The sequence below is a fragment of the Ascaphus truei genome, chromosome 7, assembly GCF_040206685.1.
Source record: "Ascaphus truei isolate aAscTru1 chromosome 7, aAscTru1.hap1, whole genome shotgun sequence".
Lineage (NCBI taxonomy): Eukaryota > Metazoa > Chordata > Amphibia > Anura > Ascaphidae > Ascaphus > Ascaphus truei.
Genome location: NC_134489.1, coordinates 44,373,020 through 44,394,501, shown reverse-complemented (window position 1 = coordinate 44,394,501; position 21,482 = coordinate 44,373,020). Strand labels below are relative to the sequence as shown.

At 52.4% G+C, this 21,482-nt stretch overlaps 1 protein-coding gene across 1 annotated transcript; it reads right to left on the bottom strand.

Annotated features, from left to right (window-relative positions):
* Window positions 1-1,139: 1,139 nt before the first annotated feature.
* On the bottom strand, window positions 1,140-17,055 carry EFNA1 (ephrin A1). Its single transcript, XM_075608126.1, has 5 exons — window positions 16,863-17,055; window positions 3,976-4,271; window positions 2,997-3,062; window positions 2,834-2,884; window positions 1,140-2,345 (listed from the first exon to the last, which is right to left on the bottom strand). Exons 1-5 carry the CDS (start codon window positions 16,952-16,954, stop codon window positions 2,221-2,223), a joined length of 630 nt encoding a protein of 209 aa, XP_075464241.1. The 5' UTR covers window positions 16,955-17,055; the 3' UTR covers window positions 1,140-2,220.
* Window positions 17,056-21,482: the final 4,427 nt, after the last annotated feature.

The following is a 21,482-nucleotide window of genomic DNA, read 5'->3' as shown; positions in this document are numbered from 1 at the left end:
TGCTTTAGTTAACCCCTTATGTGCACCCTAATACATCACTGGGTCCTTTAGAATTATCCGTCTGTACGACCGGCATACCTTCACTAGTGTGCAAATGTGCATGTCTTTGCACCTTGTGCAGCGTCCGTGTGCTGGCTGGTCAGACTCTGCATGGAGAGAAGATTAAATATTTGCCATCCCGCGCTGCTGTGTGTGCGCTGTGTTTACGGGCTGTCACGCGGTGTCTGCGCTATCCTGTGCTGTCACAGTGCGTGTGCGCTATCCTGCGCTGTGTGGTGGTGCGTGTGCGCTATCCTGCGCTGTGTGGTGGTGCGTGTGCGCTATGTCGCGGTGTGTGCGCGCTATCCCGTGCTGTGTGGTGGTGCGTGTGCGCTATGTCGCGGTGTGTGCGCTATCCTGCACTGTGTGGCGGTGCGTGTGCATTATCCCGCGCTGTGTGGTGGTGCGTGTGCGCGCGCTATGTCGCTGTGTGTACTATCCTGCGCTGTAAAATAAAAATATATAAAATTTTGAAGGCATCAATCACTTGGTTTGAGGTAGATTTTTGTACGTTTTGTGGTCCCATAACAAATGTATACATATACAATCTCTATATATCCCTGATCAGTACACTACTGAAATTAGTTCAGCTTTGTTGCCCAATTACACACTAGTATGTATGTATGTAGAACACAAATTGTGTCAGACCGGTCTAAGACGTGAATGTGCTCACACGTGATATTCTTTATTGGCTATATGTATGTAGATAAACAGACACACACACCTGTATGTTTGCAATTGAATTTTCAGGCATTTTTCTGTAAAACTGACATAATTACACACACACCGTCTGGGATTAATATAGAAGTTCGCTGTAAGGACACATGGGGTTAGGAAGGGAGTGGGGGGAGATTTGGGATCTGTAACTTCTCTGGACAATTCAGATCCTCTGAGAAACCCCAAATGCAGAGTTTTACCCGCAGATGACATGTATTTTATAATCTGTTGCATTTATAAATAAGGGATGGTAGTGGCATTTATTGGCTTAAACGTTTGTGATTGACACTCTTAATATTTTAAGCTTTTAATGTCCCCCTCTCCTCCACAAATCTGTAATTACAAGTAGTGAATGTGCAGGAGAAATGAGAAACGCACAGGCATTTAATGAAAAAAATCCTCTTTATGCAAGACCTGTCCTTATATAAAAAAAAAAAACATTTCAGTTCTACAAAAGCTTTACAAACCGTCAGCAGTACGGTCCTGTACATATTTACACTTTTCATTCCGAGGGTCCGGAGCCGACGCTCCAGAGCGGTATTTTGTGTAGGGAAGACCACAGGAATTTAGTCACGGTATGAAGATCCCATTCGTGCTGTAAACATGGCAGGGACAGGGGTGGGGATACAGTAATAACTGCTCAAGGGAAGGCAATAGTCCCACATGTGAGGTCAGACGCTTGTGTATAAACTACACGTGAAGACCGAAAATGTTGGTTCATTAAAAAAGGTCAGAACCTGTAACTGCAGCGCTCAGATACAGTATATATCTATCACACGTCTAGAAAACGATATCGCATGTATTTATCAAAAACATTAGTCATTTTGTGTAAAGGATGATTAACACGGGTTTGCCTATTCAGCAATAAAGGGGTTAACTGAAGGGTGTTTGTAGTCGTTTATACAAGGGACTGCCCTTCCAGGTAATATCCGGACCAGTCTTCCACCACACGGGAGGGTTAGTCAGTGCATACAGTAACCGCTAAATGTCTGCTATAAATATCTGTATAAACTCTTTGCAATGTATTTACACTGTACAAAAGTCAGTTTAAAGCTCCGTTTGTGCCTCCGACTCCAGCAACGGCATCAAACACGACAAATACTGCAACTTGGGGCTTCTCGTCACACTTCTGCCACCATCTCACAGAGACTTTGGTTTCATTCCTCTGCCCGCGAGGATCTGCCCACGTGTGGAAGTCAGCTGTTTAGAAAGTGCACCATTCTCACACTCCTTTGGCCACGCTGTGTTGTTGTGCTACATATGCACACATTGTGCGTCATTAAAACAGTCACATGCTTTGGTCCCTCAGCCCATTAATACTGTTCAGGTTTCGGAGACTAGCATTGGATGTCCAGCTGTTTGTATATGTGCTCATACACACTATGGACCAGAGTCCACACAACGTCTGAGCCAGGCCATGTTTTCCCACAGTGTATGGCTGACGTGGTCAAGTCCTTGTCTTCATCACAGCCCCATGAGCACCAGTAGGGGGAGCAAAAGGGCGAGCAGGGGGAGGCGGGCACCGCTGGGGGTGCCCGAGTTCTGTGCTACGCTCTTGAGAATACCAGGAAGTTCTAAGGCAGGTTCATCTAGAGAAGGAAAGAAGAAGAACATGAAACATCGGACTAGGGTTGTGTCCTGACAAACCTCTGCCCAATGGGAAGTCAATTCTGATAACCAATAAGGCAGAAGCGGGAATCCTTACTAAGAGCACAAGTATCTCTGGACAAGCTTACGTGCACTTGGTTCTTTGAGGGTCTTACTGGACCCACATGGATATAACATAACACATAACTGTGCTTATGCACGAGCTGTCGGGAGTGTTCGAGGTTCTTCCAATTTTATTTCCAATCTTAAATTCAAACTCTAAAATTTGCTGCAATGAAAGTATTAAAAACCCCACAAAGAATCCAACTTTCTCTGGGACTAGAACACGTCCCATAGCTCAGTGCGAGAGCTGCATTTGGTTCTATGTTTTTAGGATTAAGGAGCATGCAACAGGTTCGCTGGTAGCGAGTTCCTGTGCAGGGTGGGTGTCCTTGCAGTGTAAGTAAACGCCGGAGGAATAGGCACCTACCTGCTTGGATTCTCGCTTTTGGAGTATGGATATTTGTAGAGGGCGGCTGAGCTGCAAAGAAAAGACCCGGTTATAAAAATGAAGCTTTTCAGCTGTGGAACAGATCTCTGTATTCAGGACATGCAGCTTTTATCCAGCGTCCCCGTCACAGAGATTTACTTACTCGCTTTGCCAGCCACAAACACCTTGAGCTTCATGCAGTACTCTCCGTGGTGGTGAATAGGTTTGGCTGTAAAATAAAGAATAGGCTGTTACAAAGGAGCGCGCGCCACAGGGACCTGAACATGCAAATCAGGGGCCACAGGGACCTGAACATGCAAATCAGGGGCCACAGAGACCTGAACATGCAAGTCCCAGGGCAAGGGCCATAGCGCAGCCAGGCTCAGAATGCAGGTTTCCTGGCAAACAGTATGCTGTTTTTCTCCCCAGATTGCCAAGAAGACAATATCCCGCAGGAAGTCCCCCGCATGTCCTGCAGGAAGTCCCCCGCATGTCCTGCAGGAAGTCCCCCGCCTGTTCCCTAACATGTTGTTGTGGGAAGTGTCTGTTTTCTGCTGCAGGGCGCACAGGAAGATTTACTCATTCCCCGACTTACACACAGGCCGCTCACTCAGTCTTTAAAGAGCATCAAATGAGAAGACATTAAGGGGGATATCAAAGCTTCCTTCAGCGTTACCGGACACACCTTTTATGCACATGCACAGACACGCAGCTCTGCCTGTCACACGCCAGCCCTCAAAGCTGCGCGTCGTGTGTGCGCACGCGTGTGCAGATGTGTATATGTTCCTGCAAGCAGGGATGTGAAGAGCCAGAGAGAAAGCCACGCACAGAAGTGCTTATATAGACAGAGAGGCAGCGGTGCCTGGCCCGTGAGCATTACAGGAAAGCGCAGAACTTTCCTCCACAAAGACGCCGCCGTCCCTGTGAGAAGTGTCGGCACCTGGAAGGTTTTACCCCTATTGTTGGCATGCAATGCCTTGGCAGCCGAGGGCCTCAATGTAGTGTCCATGTGGGAACCCTTCCCTGAACCAATTCCACTATTATACTGGCGTACAATTCTCTCTCCCCCTCCCCAGCGCACCTCCCCCAGCACTCCTCTTCCCCCCATCCCCCCCCCCAGCACTCCTCCCCGTCGTACTTACAGATATAGTAGTAGGTGTTCCCCTCTTTGAACTCTTTGCCCAGGGTGAAAGGGGTGAACCGCTGGAACTTCTCGGAGAATTTCTCTGGTCCGTGGAGGGCGAATGGCTTGTTGCACTCCCATCGCACCTGGTCCTTAGAGCGCGGCTTACAGGAGACATATTCCTCCTCATCCACCAGGAACAGGGTGTACCTCTCCACCGTGTGCCCAGAAATGCTGCTCTCCTCATAGTGCGGGCACACAATGTCCAGATAATCATTGAGCCGCACCTCTACAGTGTAATCGTCCCATAGAAACCTGCAGAGAGAAGAGCAAGGGTCTGCATGAGGCCTGTCCATTCCTACTGCATTAATACACTGTCACCTACAACCAACCATAGTATCGAAGGCAGAAACCATTTAATACTACCCGATGTGTGCAGTGCACCTCTGCCCAAGAGCTTACAATTGTTTGTTACCCAAGGCACAGGAACATGGTGGTGTCTGCTAATCATGCACGGGGGATTCCTGGGCCCCACCTCAAACACACACAGGGCCCCAGCTCACACACGGAGGACCCTAGGGCTCCCCCTCACACACAGCTAATTCCAGGGCCCCAAATCACACACAGGACCCCACCTCACACACTGCTAATTCCAGGGCCCCAAATCACACACAGGGCTCCACCTCACACACAGCTAATTCCAGGGCCCCAAATCACACACAGGGCCCCAACTCACACACGGAGGACCCTAGGGCTCCCCCTCACACGGGGGGCCCACCACACACACAGCTAATTCCAGGGCCCCAACTCACACACATGAGCCCTAGGGCCCCACCTCACATGAGGGCCCCATGGCTCATACACAGATGAGACTCCCTGTTATCTCTGTGTTAAAATGACCAGTTGGCTTCTCTCAGCCCAGGGCGCTAAACATCCGCTCCTCATTAACCCCGGACACCAGCAGACTGCACGTCTCCACGGCTCCACTCCACGCTGTTACTGCCATTAGGTCACGACTTGTGCTAATGAAAGGAGACTGCTCCCTCCCCCATCCACATACCCCCAGGAGGGGCAAAGAAAATAAATGGGAAGTAAATTCCCCTTCTTTAAACCAAGCATGGAATTGAAAGCATTCGCCCCTAATGCAGTCTCCTGGCTTTGTCCCCGAGCGATTCAGAATCTAAACTAAAGGCCCCAAAATCTAACCAGGGGAGAATCCATCTTTAAAAGACCCCCCACACCTCTGTGTTTGGGGTTCACTTTCTGAAACATGAAAGGGCCAAAACCAGCAATTCTTTCCAAAAATGAGAAGGAAAATAGAATTGTATGTTTGTATGTAGGAAGGTAGCGAGGAATGTGACAGGAATAGCAGCTCTCACACCAATGAGCGACAAAGTCTTCATGTTAATGCCTTAGTATTTAGAGCTCAACAGCCGAGCCCGGGCGCACTCCCGCGGGCCGAGCCCGGGCGCACTCCCGCGGGCCGAGCCCGGGCGCACTCCCGCGGGCCGAGCCCGGGCGCACTCCCGCGGGCCGAGCCCGGGCGCACATAGCTGTTTTTAAAATAATAATAATAATAATAGCATGCTCTTGTATAGCGCTGCTAGTTGTATGCAGCGCTTTACAGAAACATTTTGCAGGCACAGGCCCCTGTCCCGCAGAGCTTACAATCTGTTTTTGGTGCCTGAGGCACAGGGAGATAAAGTGACTTGCCCAAGGTCACAAGGAGCCGACACCAGGAATTGAACCAGGCTCCCCTGCTTCAAACTCTCAGTGCCTGCCAGTCGGTGCCTTTACTCACTGAGCCACAAATTCTCTCAACTATCACGATCCGTCCGTAGTCAGAACCCCATTTTTCACCGGTTGTAATATCGCTTAATGGAGAGGTCTCACCGGTCTCTCTGTGGATACATTGTAATGTTATAATGTCTCCTGTCTGTAAGTTCCAAGGCCACAGGACACGGAGCAAAGTGACCTCACGGCGTCCGAGCTCTGCACGGGAACACACACACCATCCCCCCCAAGGCTGGGGCCTTGGTGACTTCGCCCGTGCGGAGGCTGTAAGGTAAGCGGGCGCGCCGAGGGGCGTCACAGAGCTGGTTCGCCCTCATTGGGTGAACCGCTCACGTGAACGGCCTGTCGCGCAAAGAAATCAGTTTGAACTGATTTCTTGAGCAACGCGTGCCCCCACACACACCGCATGGACGCGAACACTGCCTCTGTTCGCTCAGCATTCGAGCACCTCCGCACGGTCTGTGGTACCATGGCCCCAGCCTTAAGATGAGGCCGGCTGTGCCAGGCGGGCACACTGCACCACGCACTGCCACGGGGGCAGACAGCTCAGGGAGAGGCGAGCAGGGAGAGGCAGCTCAGGGAGAGGTGAGCAGAGAGAGAGCCAGCTCAGGGAGAGGCGAGCAGGGAGAGGCGAGCAGAGAGAGCCAGCTCAGGGAGAGGTGAGCAGAGAGAGAGCCAGCTCAGGGAGAGGTGAGCAGGGAGAGGCAGCTCAGGGAGAGGTGAGCAGAGACAGAGCGCCAGCTCAGGGAGAGGTGAGCAGAGACAGAGCGCCAGCTCAGGGAGAGGTGAGCAGAGACAGAGCGCCAGCTCAGGGAGAGGTGAGCAGAGACAGAGCGCCAGCTCAGGGAGAGGTGAGCAGAGACAGAGAGCCAGCTCAGGGAGAGGTGAGCAGAGACAGAGCGCCAGCTCAGGGAGAGGTGAGCAGAGACAGAGAGCCAGCTCAGGGAGAGGTGAGCAGAGAGAGCGCCAGCTCAGGGAGAGGTGAGCAGAGAGAGCGCCAGCTCAGGGAGAGGTGAGCAAAGAGAGAGCGCAGGATCTGACTCAGATATTCTTGCACAATACAAACCTGGGCAGTGAATGTTAAACCCGAGTGCAGGGGTTTAGGCGCCCATCCAATTATTCTTTTAAAGGGGCATTTACTGCGACAATTGCCCGTGCGGCACTTATAGTTGGCTGTGGTTAGCCAGCCATTTTATACTAGGGACATGCGCGTGCGGCAGTGAGCGTGGAGCCGACCCATCGGGGGGGGGGGGGGGGGGGGGGAAACTGTGAAAAGTATGTTTTTGCTCCACTACCGCGCAGTGTGTGTGTGTGTGTGTAACAAATATTGCACAATGTTAATAAATCTATTCTCACGTCTTTTTTTAATGTTTAAAATATTATATAATACACAGACCACTTCAAAGTGACACACACACACACACACACACACAGCTTCCAAGTGACAAACACACAGCTACCCAGCAACACACACACACACACACACACACACTACCTTCCAAGACTGTCACACACAGCAGCACGGACCGTACACACAAAAAGTGTGCGTCACGTGCACGAGCGTTTGCACAGGCAAGCGCACACTATATTACAGGCCAGTCACGTCCGCGCGCTCAGTCACGTCCGTTCTCGTGTTAGGCGCGCGTGCCCACTATATTACGGGCCTTATTAGGTGAAGACGTAGTCAGACTTTTTCCCTACAACATGCAGCAAAATGTTGCTGCTTATAATGAGAGCGTCTATAAACCGCCATCTTAAAAGTGACCCCCAGAAAGTGTGCATGATAAAGCTGCACTGGTTTGCGATGTGGTTAGTAAGAGTGTAGTGACGGGGTTAAGGAGTGGGGGGAGGAGGTTCCTATATGCCAGCAGATAAGGGCACAAGTAACAGCACGTAGCCAGCATGTTAATCATTCACTGTATATAATCACTCACTGTGTACTGTATAAAGTCTCCAGCATGAGGCTTTAGGAGGGGCGAGAGGAGGAGGAGGGAGAGCAGTGGGGGGGAGAGGAGGGGGGGAGGAGGAGGGAGAGCAGTGGGGGGGGGGAGAGGAGGAGGAGGGAGAGCAGTGGGGGGGAGAGAGGAGGAGGAGGGAGAGCAGTGGGGGAGGAGGAGGGAGAGCAGTGGGGGGAGAGGAGGAGGAGGGAGAGCAGTGGGGGGGAGAGGAGGAGGAGGGAGAGCAGTGTGGGGGGAGGAGGAGGGAGAGCAGTGTGGGGGGAGGAGGAGGGAGAGCAGTGGGGGGGGGAGGAGGAGGAGGGAGAGCAGTGGGGGGGGGGAGGAGGAGGAGGGAGAGCAGTGGGGGGGGGAGGAGGAGGAGGGAGAGCAGTGGGGGGGGGAGGAGGAGGAGGGAGAGCAGTGGGGGGGGGAGGAGGAGGAGGGAGAGCAGTGGGGGGGGGAGGAGGAGGAGGGAGAGCAGTGGGGGGGGAGGAGGAGGAGGGAGAGCAGTGGGGGGGGGAGGAGGAGGAGGGAGAGCAGTGGGGGGGGGAGGAGGAGGAGGGAGAGCAGTGGGGGGGGAGGAGGAGGAGGGAGAGCAGTGGGGGGGGAGGAGGAGGAGGGAGAGCAGTGGGGGGGGAGGAGGAGGAGGGAGAGCAGTGGGGGGGGAGGAGGAGGGAGAGCAGTGGGGGGGAGTGAGAGCAGTAGGGGGGGAGTGAGAGCAGTAGGGGGGGAGTGAGCAGTGGGGGGGAGTGAGAGCAGTAGGGGGGGGAGGAGTGATAGCAGTAGGGGGGGGGGAGGAGTGAGAGCAGCAGGGGGGGGGGAGGAGTGAGAGCAGTAGGGGGGGGAGAAGAGAGCAGTAGGGGGGGGAGGGAGAAGAGAGCGGCACTTGTGACTTTAGGCTGAGCTCCAGACAGTAATTGGCAGCTCACAACACAATATAAAACTTCTGAAGGTGTTTGTTTGTTTTACACAATTCTCTGACTTTGCTCATAATTCTCCGGCGACTCCCAGAACTGCGCAGCTATTTAATGGAGACGTATTGTCTCTGGGAGAGGGGGAGGGGGTGTCTGAGAACAGGCCTTTGTTCTTCACATTCATCCTAATGACTCCCCATTTAAAAGCAGCAGTGCCACTTGGTATAAAATGAGAGCGCTCAGCCAAGCAACATCCCACTCCTGTTAGCTTTGGCTGGGGTTTAATTATAGTCTAATGTCAGATCCAACAGTTTGAGAGGAAAAAGGTTGCATTATACGACAGATACTCACTCAAGTCCCTTCTGCAGGCGAGTGTGAGTGGGTATATATGTATAAATATTCACAAGATAAGAGCTGATCAAATGCCAGCACCGGACCCAATTCAGTGTAAAATAAAGGGTTTTTTAATCCATACAATAGCAGATAGGCCGACGTTTCGGTCCCAGAGGGACCTTCTTCAGGGGGGGAAGATTTATATAAACACCCACCACACACGAATTGCAACCCATGGAGCGGTCAAGGGACCTCAGTCTTGTGTTTTTGATACCCGCAGGGTAAGAGCTGCCCTTCTACCTGCCCCGGGCATCACACGTACAGATAAGATACCAGCCAGGATCGGCTCTGAATATATTTTGGGGTTTTAATTAATTTCACTCTCACTTCAGCGCTGAAATCACTGGCGTTGGTCCTCACGACCACAGCCCCCAAAAACTCCTCCCAGGGGAGGTCACTAAACCAGAAATACACCGACTGCTTCCCTCGTCACAAGAGTGAAGTGCAAGCTTCGAGGACCAGGAAACCGTGACGTTCATGCACTGGGCAGTCCTGGTGTTAAACTGGATCCAAGGAAGACATATGTCACCCTGTATCTAAAAGGAGGATCGTGCCCACAATGCAATGTACCAATGCATCGTGCCCACAATGCAAAGCATCAATGCATCGTGCCCACAATGCAAAGCATCAATGCATCGTGCCCACAATGCAAAGCATCAATGCATCGTGCCCACAATGCAAAGCATCAATGCATCGTGCCCACAATGCAAAGCATCAATGCATCGTGCCCATAATGCAATGCATCAATGTATCGTGCCCACAATGCAATGCATCGTGCCCACAATGCAATGCATCGTGCCCACAATGCAATGCATCGTGCCCACAATGCAATGCATCGTGCCCACAATGCAATGCATCGTGCCCACAATGCAATGCATCGTGCCCACAATGCAATGCATCAATGTATCGTACCTACAATGCAATGCACCAATGTATCGTACCCACAATGCAATGCATCAATGTATCGTACCCACAATGCAATGCATCAATGTATCGTACCCACAATGCAATGCATCAATGTATCGTACCCACAATGCAATGCATCAATGTATCGTACCCACAATGCAATGCATCAATGTATCGTGCCCATAATGCAAAGTATCGTACCCACAATGCAAAGTACCAATGTATCGTACCCACAATGCAATGTACCAAATGTATTGTGCTCACAATGCAAAGTATCAATGTATCGTGCCCACAATGCAATGCATCAATATATCGTGCCCACAATGCAAACCCACAATGCAATCAATGTATCGTACCCACAATGCAATGTACCAATGTATCGTGCCCACAATGCAAAGTATCAAAGTATCGCACCCACAATGCATCAATGTATCGTACCCACAATGCAATGTATGTGCAGCCTGTGATATGGAGGAGTTACAAAATGCATCGAACTCTTTATCGGGAGTATCCACTTTATAGAGAGTGTTAGGCCGCGCCTATAGTGCCGGCGACGCTGACGTCACGCTGCAGCCGCTGGAAAAGTCAAATTTAAGTGACTTCCAGCGACCAAGCTGTCGCATCGCTCCTACTATAAGCGCACGCGACGGCGTCACATTTGTTTTGACGCGACGTCGCGTCGCTATAAACGCAGCCTTACAATAATCCGATTTTTAGCGTGCCCACTACGGAAAGGATTTGCAGATCTGCAGTGAGATTGAGGCGAGCACCCAAGTGCTCCACACAAGAGGTGGGTCACGCAATGTCTTCAAGGCCTGGCAGCTTTCCTGACCCTCCCGACATCCTAACATACAAAAGGCCTATGTTGTGGAAAGCTTACCACCGATGTATTCATGCGGTTACTGTTACAGGCCCATGTATGAGGCCTGCTCACTCACAATGTCTCCATCTCCTGCACGTTATGTTATTCAAAGGCAAGTCCTAACAATTCATCCTGTTGAGTATCTCAGCGAGAAGGCCACACAATCCTCCACAACACTCAAGGGATTACACAAAAAAACGCATTTAGAACAGGTAATTCCACCTTGTATTATATGAAGGCAGTAACCTCTCCCAGAGCTGCTCAGTTACAAGTAACCCGACCTCCCCCAGTATCTGATCCCAGAGATAACTCACAGAATGCCCCTGATGGGGGTAAGAAGGCATCACTCCGCACCTCTGAAAACTCAGCAAACAGGACAAAGGGATGGTATGAAAAAAAAAGTACAGACTGAAAACCGCTTTTCATGCAGGACTCAGTTCTGTGTTTATAAAGGATTAAAATTCCCAGCTAACCACATTATTCTGGCAAAACAAAAAAAAAAACATTCAATCCCACCCCGCGTGAAAGCCGGAGATAATCTCTCAGCCGTCACTTTCTGGAATATTGTGCGGCTGTGTCTGCCTGGCCAATTACCCGTCTTATCGTGAGTGTAAGCTCTTGGGAATATGGTTTTATTTTGCATGTGTTCAAATGGTAATTATCGGAATATTATATTATAATGTGTTTGTGAGAGTGCTAAAAACACTGCCTTGTAAGCGCAGTTTAAAAATTGGATATCCCACCAACTGTGGATTTCTCATCACCCTCTAATCTGGGGGTCCTGCATATAAGAAAGCAAGAGAGTGAGTGAGTGAGTGAGTGAGTGAGTGTGTGTGTGTGTGTGTGTGTGTGTGTGTGTGTGTGTATGTGTCATATTAGGTTTGCTGCTGCTGCTGCAAAGTAAGATGTGAATGTGCTGAGGGTGTTAATGCAAAGCGAGTGTCGGCTCGGCTCGTTGTTTTGCCTGGAAGGCCTAAAGATAAGGGACAGTCTGCAGCCCTGTGTCAGCTGAAAGTGGGATTTTCTTTAGCTGGTTATTACACTTTTCAATCACTGATTTATCTGATATGACAGGCCCCCTCCCCCCTCACCTCAAAAGCACCCGGAGAACGCAGCAGTGATTACACCCCTTGTAAGACTGAGCAAAACAAGACGAACGTACTACTACCAGCCTCAGGCACCACACACAGATTGCTAGCTCTTCTGGATACTAGATCAAATCAAACAAACCTATTTTAATTCAGACCGAGGTCTAAAATGTCTCAGAAAAAAATAGACATTTTGTGGAGTTAAATCATTTTTGCCAGAGGGGCTGGTATCCCTCTGCTGTGATATAAACATTGGAATCGTATTGCAGATATATACATTATTCTGCGTATAAAAGTGATAAACATGTATATTACACATATTTACATGGCTTTGTACAGATATACATACAGCTCCGTGCATTGCAGAGATGTGCCCGGGGGGGGGGGGGGTGTCATGATCTACATATATGCAACATTGTAATAACTCAGCCCTGATCCCTGCTGGATTGAAATCGCTGCCGCATCCTCTCCTGTCAGCACTCAGTATAAATGATGCAGAATAAGTGCGTGTTCTGTGGCCTTTTGCTTTCAGACTTCAGACTGCGAGTTCTAACATGTATGTTTTGCTTGTGAATCATGTTCTAAAGGTTTTTTTCTCCCATATGTAGCTAGGAGGGGCTACCCAGGTCAGGGCAGTGTACACACACTGCAGCCATTTCCCCCCCCCCCACACTTGCCCTTATCATTGGCACAGTGCCCAGCCTGGGCAGGGGAAGAAAAGACAGCCTGTTCCAGCAGGAGCAGAGGAAGCCTGGTCAGGTTGGAGCGAGGACCTTCCTTCCCTGATCCCACACACAGGGAGGTGTTCACTTCTCAACCCTCAGCCAGGTCTGCCTCTCTGTGTGCCTACTACCGTCACGCTTACATGGCTGGGGGTACCAGGGCAGGAAGGGGGACCACTATTTAAAGGGTGTACGTTCCCTAAAGTGGAATATTGCACGGGGTGTGTTAGGACTGCTTTATAATCGTTGCTTTACTTGAAACCCCATAGTTATAATTGTCCCCCTGTGCTGGAGAGGCCTGCAATGTGCACACACACACACGATGGTATGAGTTTTGTTATGTAACCTTGATATCAGAACCTGATTGAGGGTGCACACAATACGCAGAGTTTGAGTGTAGTTCTCGGTGTCCTTCTCGGTTTGGGGACAGGGCCTTCTGACCCCAGCATTGGACGGGGTTATAGGGCGGCCTTCTGAGCCCAGCATTGGACGGGGTTATAGGGCGGCCTTCTGACCGCAGCATTGGACGGGGTTATAGGGCGGCCTTCTGACCCCAGCATTGGACGGGGGTTATAGGACGGCCTTCTGACCCCAGCATTGGACGGGGGTTATAGGACGGCCTTCTGACCCCAGCATTGGACGGGGGTTATAGGACGGCCTTCTGACCCCAGCATTGGACGGGGGTTATAGGACGGCCTTCTGACCCCAGCATTGGACGGGGGTTATAGGACGGCCTTCTGACCCCAGCATTGGACGGGGGTTATAGGACGGCCTTCTGACCCCAGCATTGGACTGGGGATATAGAACGGCCTTCTGAGCCCAGCATTGGACGGGGTTATAGGACGGCCTTCTGACCCCAGCATTGGACGGGGGTTATAGGACAGCCTTCTGACCCCAGCATTGGACGGGGTTATAGGACGGCCTTCTGATCCCAGCATTGGACAAGGTTATAGGGCGGCCTTCTGAGCCCAGCATTGGACGGGGTTATAGGGCGGCCTTCTGACCGCAGCATTGGACGGGGTTATAGGGCGGCCTTCTGACCCCAGCATTGGACGGGGGTTATAGGACGGCCTTCTGACCCCAGCATTGGACGGGGTTTATAGGACGGCCGTCTGACCCCAGCATTGGACGGGGGTTATAGGACGGCCTTCTGACCCCAGCATTGGACGGGGGTTATAGGACGGCCTTCTGACCCCAGCATTGGACGGGGGTTATAGGACGGCCTTCTGACCCCAGCATTGGACTGGGGATATAGAACGGCCTTCTGAGCCCAGCATTGGACGGGGTTATAGGACGGCCTTCTGACCCCAGCATTGGACGGGGGTTATAGGACAGCCTTCTGACCCCAGCATTGGACGGGGTTATAGGACGGCCTTCTGATCCCAGCATTGGACGAGGTTATAGGGCGGCCTTCTGACCCCAGCATTGGATGGGGGTTATAGGACGGCCTTCTGACCCCAGCACTGGATGGGGGTTATAGGGCGGCCTTCTGACCCCAGCATTGGATGGGGGTTATAGGGCAGCCTTCTGACCCCAGCATTGGATGGGGGTTATAGGGCGGCCTTCTGACCCCAGCATTGGATGGGGGTTATAGGGTCGCCTTCTGACCCCAGCATTGGATGGGGGTTATAGGGCGGCCTTCTGACCCCAGCATTGGACGGGGTTATAGGGCGGCCTTCTGACCCCAGCATTGGACGGCCTTCTGACCCCAGCATTGGACGGGGTTATAGGACGGCCTTCTGACCCCAGCATTGGACAGGGTTATAGAACGGCCTTCTGAGCCCAGCATTGGACGGGGTTATATGATGGCCTTCTGACCCCAGCATTGGACGAGGTTATAGGGCGGCCTGCTGAGCCAAGCATTGGACGGGGTTATAGGGCGGCCTTCTGAGCCCAGCATTGGACGGGGTTATAGGGCGGCCTTCTGAGCCCAGCATTGGACGGGGTTATAGAACGGCCTTCTGAGCCCAGCATTGGACGGGGTTATAGGGCGGCCTTCTGAGCCCAGCATTGGACGGGGTTATAGAACGGCCTTCTGAGCCCAGCATTGGACGGGGTTATAGGACGGCCTGCTGACCCCAGCATTGGACGGGGTTATAGTACGGCCTTCTTACCCCAGCATTGGACGGGGTTATAGGGCGGCCTTCTGAGCCCAGCATTGGACGGGGTTATAGGGCGGCCTTCTGACCCCAGCATTGGACGGGGTTATAGGGCGGCCTTCTGACCCCAGCATTGGACGGGGTTATAGGGCGGCCTTCTGACCCCAGCATTGGACGGGGTTATAGGGCGGCCTCTAAATTCTGAGCAGATCCCTGGTCTATCCCCCCTGAGCCACATCACATCTGTTCAGTGTCAGGGCTGCAGGTCTGTGTGTGGGGCGGAGATCCCGTCCCAGGGAGAGGCGGATTAATACAGACGCAATCTACAGAGCCATCAAAATAAGGGAGAAAGTGCCCCAGTGCTTCTGTGCCCCCTACCCCAGTGCTTCTGTGCCCCCTGCCCATCTCTCTGACCCCTACTGCCCCTGCCCCAGTGCTTCTGTCCCCTTCCCCCTGCGCCCCTCTCTGCCCCAGTGCGTCTCTGTGCCCCCTGCCCCTCTCTGCCCCCTGCCCCAGTGCGTCTCTGTGCCCCCTGCCCCTCTCTCTCTGCCCCAGTGCTTTTGTGTCCCTCTCCCTGCCCCAGTGCTCCTGTGCCCCCTGCCCCTCTCTCCCTGCCCCAGTGCTTCTGTTCCCCCTGCCTTTCTCTCTCTGCCCCAGTGATCCTGTGCCCCTCTCCCTGCCCCAGTGCTTCTGTGCCCCTCTCCCTGCCCCAGTGTTTCTGTTCCCCCTGCCCCTCTCTCTCTGCCCCTCTCCCTGCCCCAGTGCTTCTGTTCCCCCTGCCCCTCTCTCTCTGCCCCGTCCCTCTCTCTGCCCCCAACTCTCAGTCCCCTGAACACCCCCCCCCCCCCCCCATACAGCTGGCTGCTCAGCAAAGCTTTCCCAAAACAAACTCAGGGGACAATAGCGCCCCCCCCCCCCCCCCCCGCCGCCGCTTTTTGAAAAGACCTTCAATAGTTTAACTATTTGATAACAAGGCGCCCGCGATTTATTCATCGTTTCGTCCTCTCCCCCTGCGGGGGGGGGGGGGGTGGAGGGGGGTTTATATTGGGCCAACGGAACCAATAGGATCGGAACATTACAGCAAGTTACTTGGATCTATGCACCCAACCCGGTGCTGTGCTGCACCCCCCCCCCCTCTCCCCCGCGCTGCTTGAGCCCCTGCCAGGTCTTCCAGTAACCCCAATTGCCCCCCACTCCTCTTGCTCAGTGTTGGAGCTTCCCAGTAATACACCTGGGGGGCGATTGTGTAACACAGACCCTGAGTCAGAGCCCCAACATGCAACCGCCTGAGAGCCCTTCCTGTCCCCCCCCCCCCCCCCCACCCCACCCCACAACACGGGGCGCTGCACCCCCCCTCAAAGACGGCTCAGATCTCCAGATATGAGACCCCCATTCAGACATAAAGACCAGGCTGCACAGACCCCAGGAATTAATGGGACCCCCTCTGCACAGACCCCAGGAATTTACCACAACTTCTTGCTCCCCAACCCCTGCGAATCTTCATAGTCCCATAACTTAATACCCCCTATATACTGTCCCACATCACCACCCCTATATACTGTTCCACATCTCTATATGCTGTCCCACATCACCACTCCTATATACTGCTCCACATCTCTATATACTGTACCAAATCACCACCCCTATATATTGTCCAACACAAATATATACCTGTTACACACACACACACACACACACACACACACACACACACACACACACACACACACACACACACACACACACACACACACACACACACACACACACACACACACACACACACACACACACACACACACACACACACACACACACACACCTCTATATACTGTCCCACATCACCACTCCTATATATTGCCACACACACACACCCCCCTCTAGATTCTAGATACCTCCCCACATCTCAGCAAGGACACATCGTGATCTTATATCAGGGGACATGGTGTGTCCCAGCACAGGAGTTACAGTATTTCCAGGAGTTACAGTGTCCCGGTTACAGTATGTAGTACAATATAGTGACGGGAACAGAGAAACACATCTAATACGGGGGGACACCCACACCCAGGACAGCGGAGGTGGGGGGGGGGCACCAACCCAGTACAGCGGAGGTGGGGGGGGGGGCACACACCCAGGACAGCGGAGGTTGGGGGGGGGGGGGCACACACACCCAGGACAGCGGAGTCCTTACCTGGTGTTGGAGCTGTTCCAGAAGACAGAGTGTCTGTCCGCTGACACCACACAGATCCAAACCCACAGCACACACAGTCCGTACAGCGCCATGCTCCCACCCAGCTCTCCCAGTCCTCTCAGCCCTTGCTCCCAGTCCCGCTCCCAGTTCTCTCAGCTCCCAGTCCCAGGTCCTCAGTGAATGTTTCCAGGCTGGAGCCAGGCTCCCTTTTTGTGTGCCCGCCCCTCCTGCTAGTTACATATTAATGAGGGGGAGGGGCTACCGCCTTTGAGTCTCCAGTCTTCTAGTTACATATTAATGAGGGGGAGGGGATGAGGCTCCAGCCTTATAGTTACATATTATTGGAGGGGGAGGGGCTGAGGCGCCCCAGCCTTATCATTACATATTAATGATGGGGAGGGGCTGCCGTTGAGGCTCCAGCCTTATCATTACATATTAATGATGGGGAGGGGCTGCCGCTGAGGCTCCAGCCTGAGTAAGCACACTGATTGCTTTTGTGTTGTTTATGGCTCTGTCTGCCAGGGATGTTATTGCTGTGGGAGCCTGTCTGCTAGCAGAGGCCCCCTCCCCTGCCTGTCCCCCCCTCCCCGTCTGCCCCCCTCCCTGTCTGCTATTAGAGCCCCCCACCCCCGCCTGCCCCCTACCCCCTGCCTGTCTGCTAGCAGAGACCCCTCCCACCCTCTCCCCTGCCTGCCCCCCCTCTCCCTTGCCTGCACCCCCCTCTCCCTTGCCTGCACCCCCCTCTCCTGCCTGCCCCCCCCCCCTGCACTGGGGGGCTCTTGCTCACTGGATACAGTTGCAGCCTGTGGCAGCTGGGTAGATGTTCTCCTGAGATGAAAGGCCTCAGCATAAAACATGTTACCCTGCACAGGTCTGTGCACAAAGCTGAGCAGGGGTGTGAATGGGCATCGGTCTGTGTCTAAACTGCTTGCACACTTATGTGAATACACACACACATGTGACAGGGACGTTCTGGGGCACTTTTCACCAAGTCCCTGCGAAGTTCTTAATTGCTACTGCAATTCACATTCTGCAGAGATACCTGCTCATATTTATTGTCATGTTATACTGAATAATAATATTGCTGATGCACACAATAGCAAGCCATGCAGCACTCACACACAGTCACACACACACACAGTCACACACACACACACACACACACACACTCTCTCTCTCTCACAGCAGGGTGTAAGTCTGTAAATAATGCATGGATCCAAATATCGAAAAAAATTCTCTACAGGTGGTTACTAGGGAAGTTTTATAAATCATAACATTTAGATGCAGAAGTGTCACTCCAACGGGGGTCACATGCAGAAGTGTCACTCCAATGGGGGTCACATGCAGAAGTGTCACTCCAACGGGGGTCACATGCAGAAGTGTCACTCCAACGGGGGTCACATGCAGAAGTGTCACTCCAACATGGGTCACATGCAGAAGTGTCACTCCAACGGGGGTCACATGCAGAAGTGTCACTCCAACGGGGCGGGTCACATGCAGAAGTGTCACTCCAATGGGGGTCACATGCAGAAGTGTCACTCCAACGGGGGTCACATGCACAAGTGTCACTCCAATGGGGGTCACATGCACAAGTGTCACTCCAACGGGGGTCACATGCAGAAGTGTCACTCCAACGGGGGTCACATGCAGAAGTGTCACTCCAACGGGGGTCACATGCACAAGTGTCACTCCAACGGGGGTCACATGCACAAGTGTCACTCCAACGGGGGTCACATGCACAAGTGTCACTCCAACGGGGGTCACATGCACAAGTGTCACTCCAACGGGGGTCACATGCACAAGTGTCACTCCAACGGGGGTCACATGCACAAGTGTCACTCCAACGGGGGTCACATGCACAAGTGTCACTCCAACGGGGGTCACATGCAGAAGTGTCACTCCAACGGGGGTCACATGCAGAAATGTCACTCCAACGGGGGTCACATGCAGAAGTGTCACTCCAACGGGGGTCACATGCAGAAATGTCACTCCAACGGGGGTCACATGCAGAAGTGTCACTCCAACGGGGGTCACATGCAGAAGTGTCACTCCAACATGGGTCACATGCAGAAGTGTCACTCCAACGGGGGTCACATGCAGAAGTGTCACTCCAACGGGGGTCACATGCAGAAGTGTCACTCCAACATGGGTCACATGCAGAAGTGTCACTCCAACGGGGGTCACATGCAGAAATGTCACTCCAACGGGGGTCACATGCAGAAGTGTCACTCCAACGGGGGTCACATGCAGAAGTGTCACTCCAACATGGGTCACATGCAGAAGTGTCACTCCAACGGGGGTCACATGCAGAAGTGTCACTCCAACGGGGCGGGTCACATGCAGAAGTGTCACTCCAATGGGGGTCACATGCAGAAGTGTCACTCCAACGGGGGTCACATGCAGAAGTGTCACTCCAACATGGGTCACATGCAGAAGTGTCACTCCAACGGGGGTCACATGCAGAAGTGTCACTCCAACGGGGCGGGTCACATGCAGAAGTGTCACTCCAATGGGGGTCACATGCAGAAGTGTCACTCCAACGGGGGTCACATGCAGAAGTGTCACTCCAACGGGGGTCACATGCAGAAGTGTCACTCCAACGGGGGTCACATGCAGAAGTGTCACTCCAACGGGGGTCACGTGCAGAAGTGTCACTCCAACGGGGGTCACATGCAGCAGTGTCACTCCAATGGGGTCTCATGGAGTGGAGTGTCACTCGTGTGGGACACGGAGTGAGTGTCACTCATATTTAGTTCACATAATACTTGGCAGCCCTTTGAGGATGGGGCCCTGTGTGCTGTTACGTTGTGTTTGTATCAGTGAACACTCACACAGCAGCACAGTATATCCTGCAGCACACACACTGCAGCACAGTATATCCTGCAGCACACACACTGCAGCACAGTATATCCTGCAGCACACACACTGCAGCACAGTATATCCTGCAGCACACACATTGCAGCACAATATATCCTGCAGCACACACATTGCAGCACAGTATATCATGCAGCACACACATTACAGCACAGTATATCCTGCAGCACACACACATTACAGCACAGTATATCATGCAGCACACACATTACAGCACAGTATATCCTGCAGCACACACACATTACAGCACAGTATATCCTGCAGCACACACATTACAGCACAGTATATCCTGCAGCACACACACATTACAGCACAGTATATCCTGCAGCACACACACATTACAGCACAGTATATCATGCAGCACACACATTACAGCACAGTATATCCTGCAGCACACACACATTACAGCACAGTATATCCTGCAGCACACACACATTGCAGCAGAGCATATCCTGCAGCACACACATTGCAGCACAGTATATCCTGCAGCACACACGCATAGATAATACCATCTAAACAAGCAGATACATCACTGATACCGTTCCTGATCCCATGATATTCCGAGGGTGTCTCAGCCATTAAGAGAATCAGGTAAAATGCCCCAGAAATGAGAAGTTATTCATTAATCATGGGAACAGTAAGCCGGTTACCTGGTGTCTGCTGGGTTCCAGATTAGATCTGGAGACCCCATTGTTTGAGTGACAGGATTCAGAGTGCCATCATGGGGAGACAGTTATTGATTATATAATGCACGGCTTTTATCTGATATGTTCCTCTCCGGTTTCACTGACATCTGCAGAGGGGGCGGCCGTGCTCTGTGCTAATGTATCAATTAACATAAAATAATAATAACGGATTGACAGAACTAGGGGAACAGATATTGTCCCCAAACCTCCCCCACGCCCCGATCTCGCCGCGGCTTTCCTGGGATACTCTGCTCTTTGTCTTTCGTTGTTTTTACAAGTTCTTGCAAACAATGCTGGAAAGGAAAAGCTTTTCCTCACGTGGGAGCTAACGAGCTCGCTCACACGGTTTAATCAAGTCACGAAGAGAGTTTCCAGTTAATGAAATCCTGGGATAATTGGATCAGAGTTTAGTGCATAGTATTAAATGTAGACGGCCAGCTGCTTTCCAGCAAACGATGTGACATTAGTCCCAGCTATATGTGACTGTAGGGATAGGTTCTGCATACAGCGAGTCCGCCGAATCCGTCGGATGCGATATCTGACGCCGGACCCACTTATCCGATTAACATTGACCTGCAACCCAGGGCCATCTTAACAGCATTATAGGCCTCCGGGCAAAGCCGTGCACTGGGCCCGGCCTACACAACCCCAGCCGTTAATTGCCTCCCCCGAATCCGTTACAATATTCTGCTTCCATAACATTGCAAGCAATAAAATGGCAACATTTCTCTGGCGAATGCAGACATGCCAACTCTCCGCTACAAGTCGTCATTTTTCTCCTTCTCCCGAGTTAGCGGGAGATTTGAATGTTGAGGCGGGTGATGGGAAAATTAGTGTTAAATTCTGGTTTGTGCGTGGATTAGCATGGGGCCCCCTATGCTCGTGGGGCCCCCGGGTAACTGCCCAGCGAGCCCATGCGTTAAGACGGCACTGGCGCAACCCGAAGGTCCGTTAACCGACGGCGGTTTGCGGGACGCGTTCCGTCGGATAAGCGAGGACCGCCTGTACATGGAAGGGAGAGAGGCACAGAAAGGGCCAAAACAGATATTGGGGTAACAAC

Coding starts and splice junctions, on each gene's coding strand:
- EFNA1 (XM_075608126.1), bottom strand. CDS start 16,954: ATGGCGCTGTACGGACTGTGTGTGCTGTGGGTTTGGATCTGTGTGGTG. Junction 4,272..16,862: donor TGGAACAGCTCCAACACCAG/GTAAGGACTCCG, acceptor TTCTCTCTGCAG/GTTTCTATGGGACGATTACA. Junction 2,885..2,996: donor GTTTGTGGCTGGCAAAGCGA/GTAAGTAAATCT, acceptor TTTTCTTTGCAG/CTCAGCCGCCCTCTACAAAT.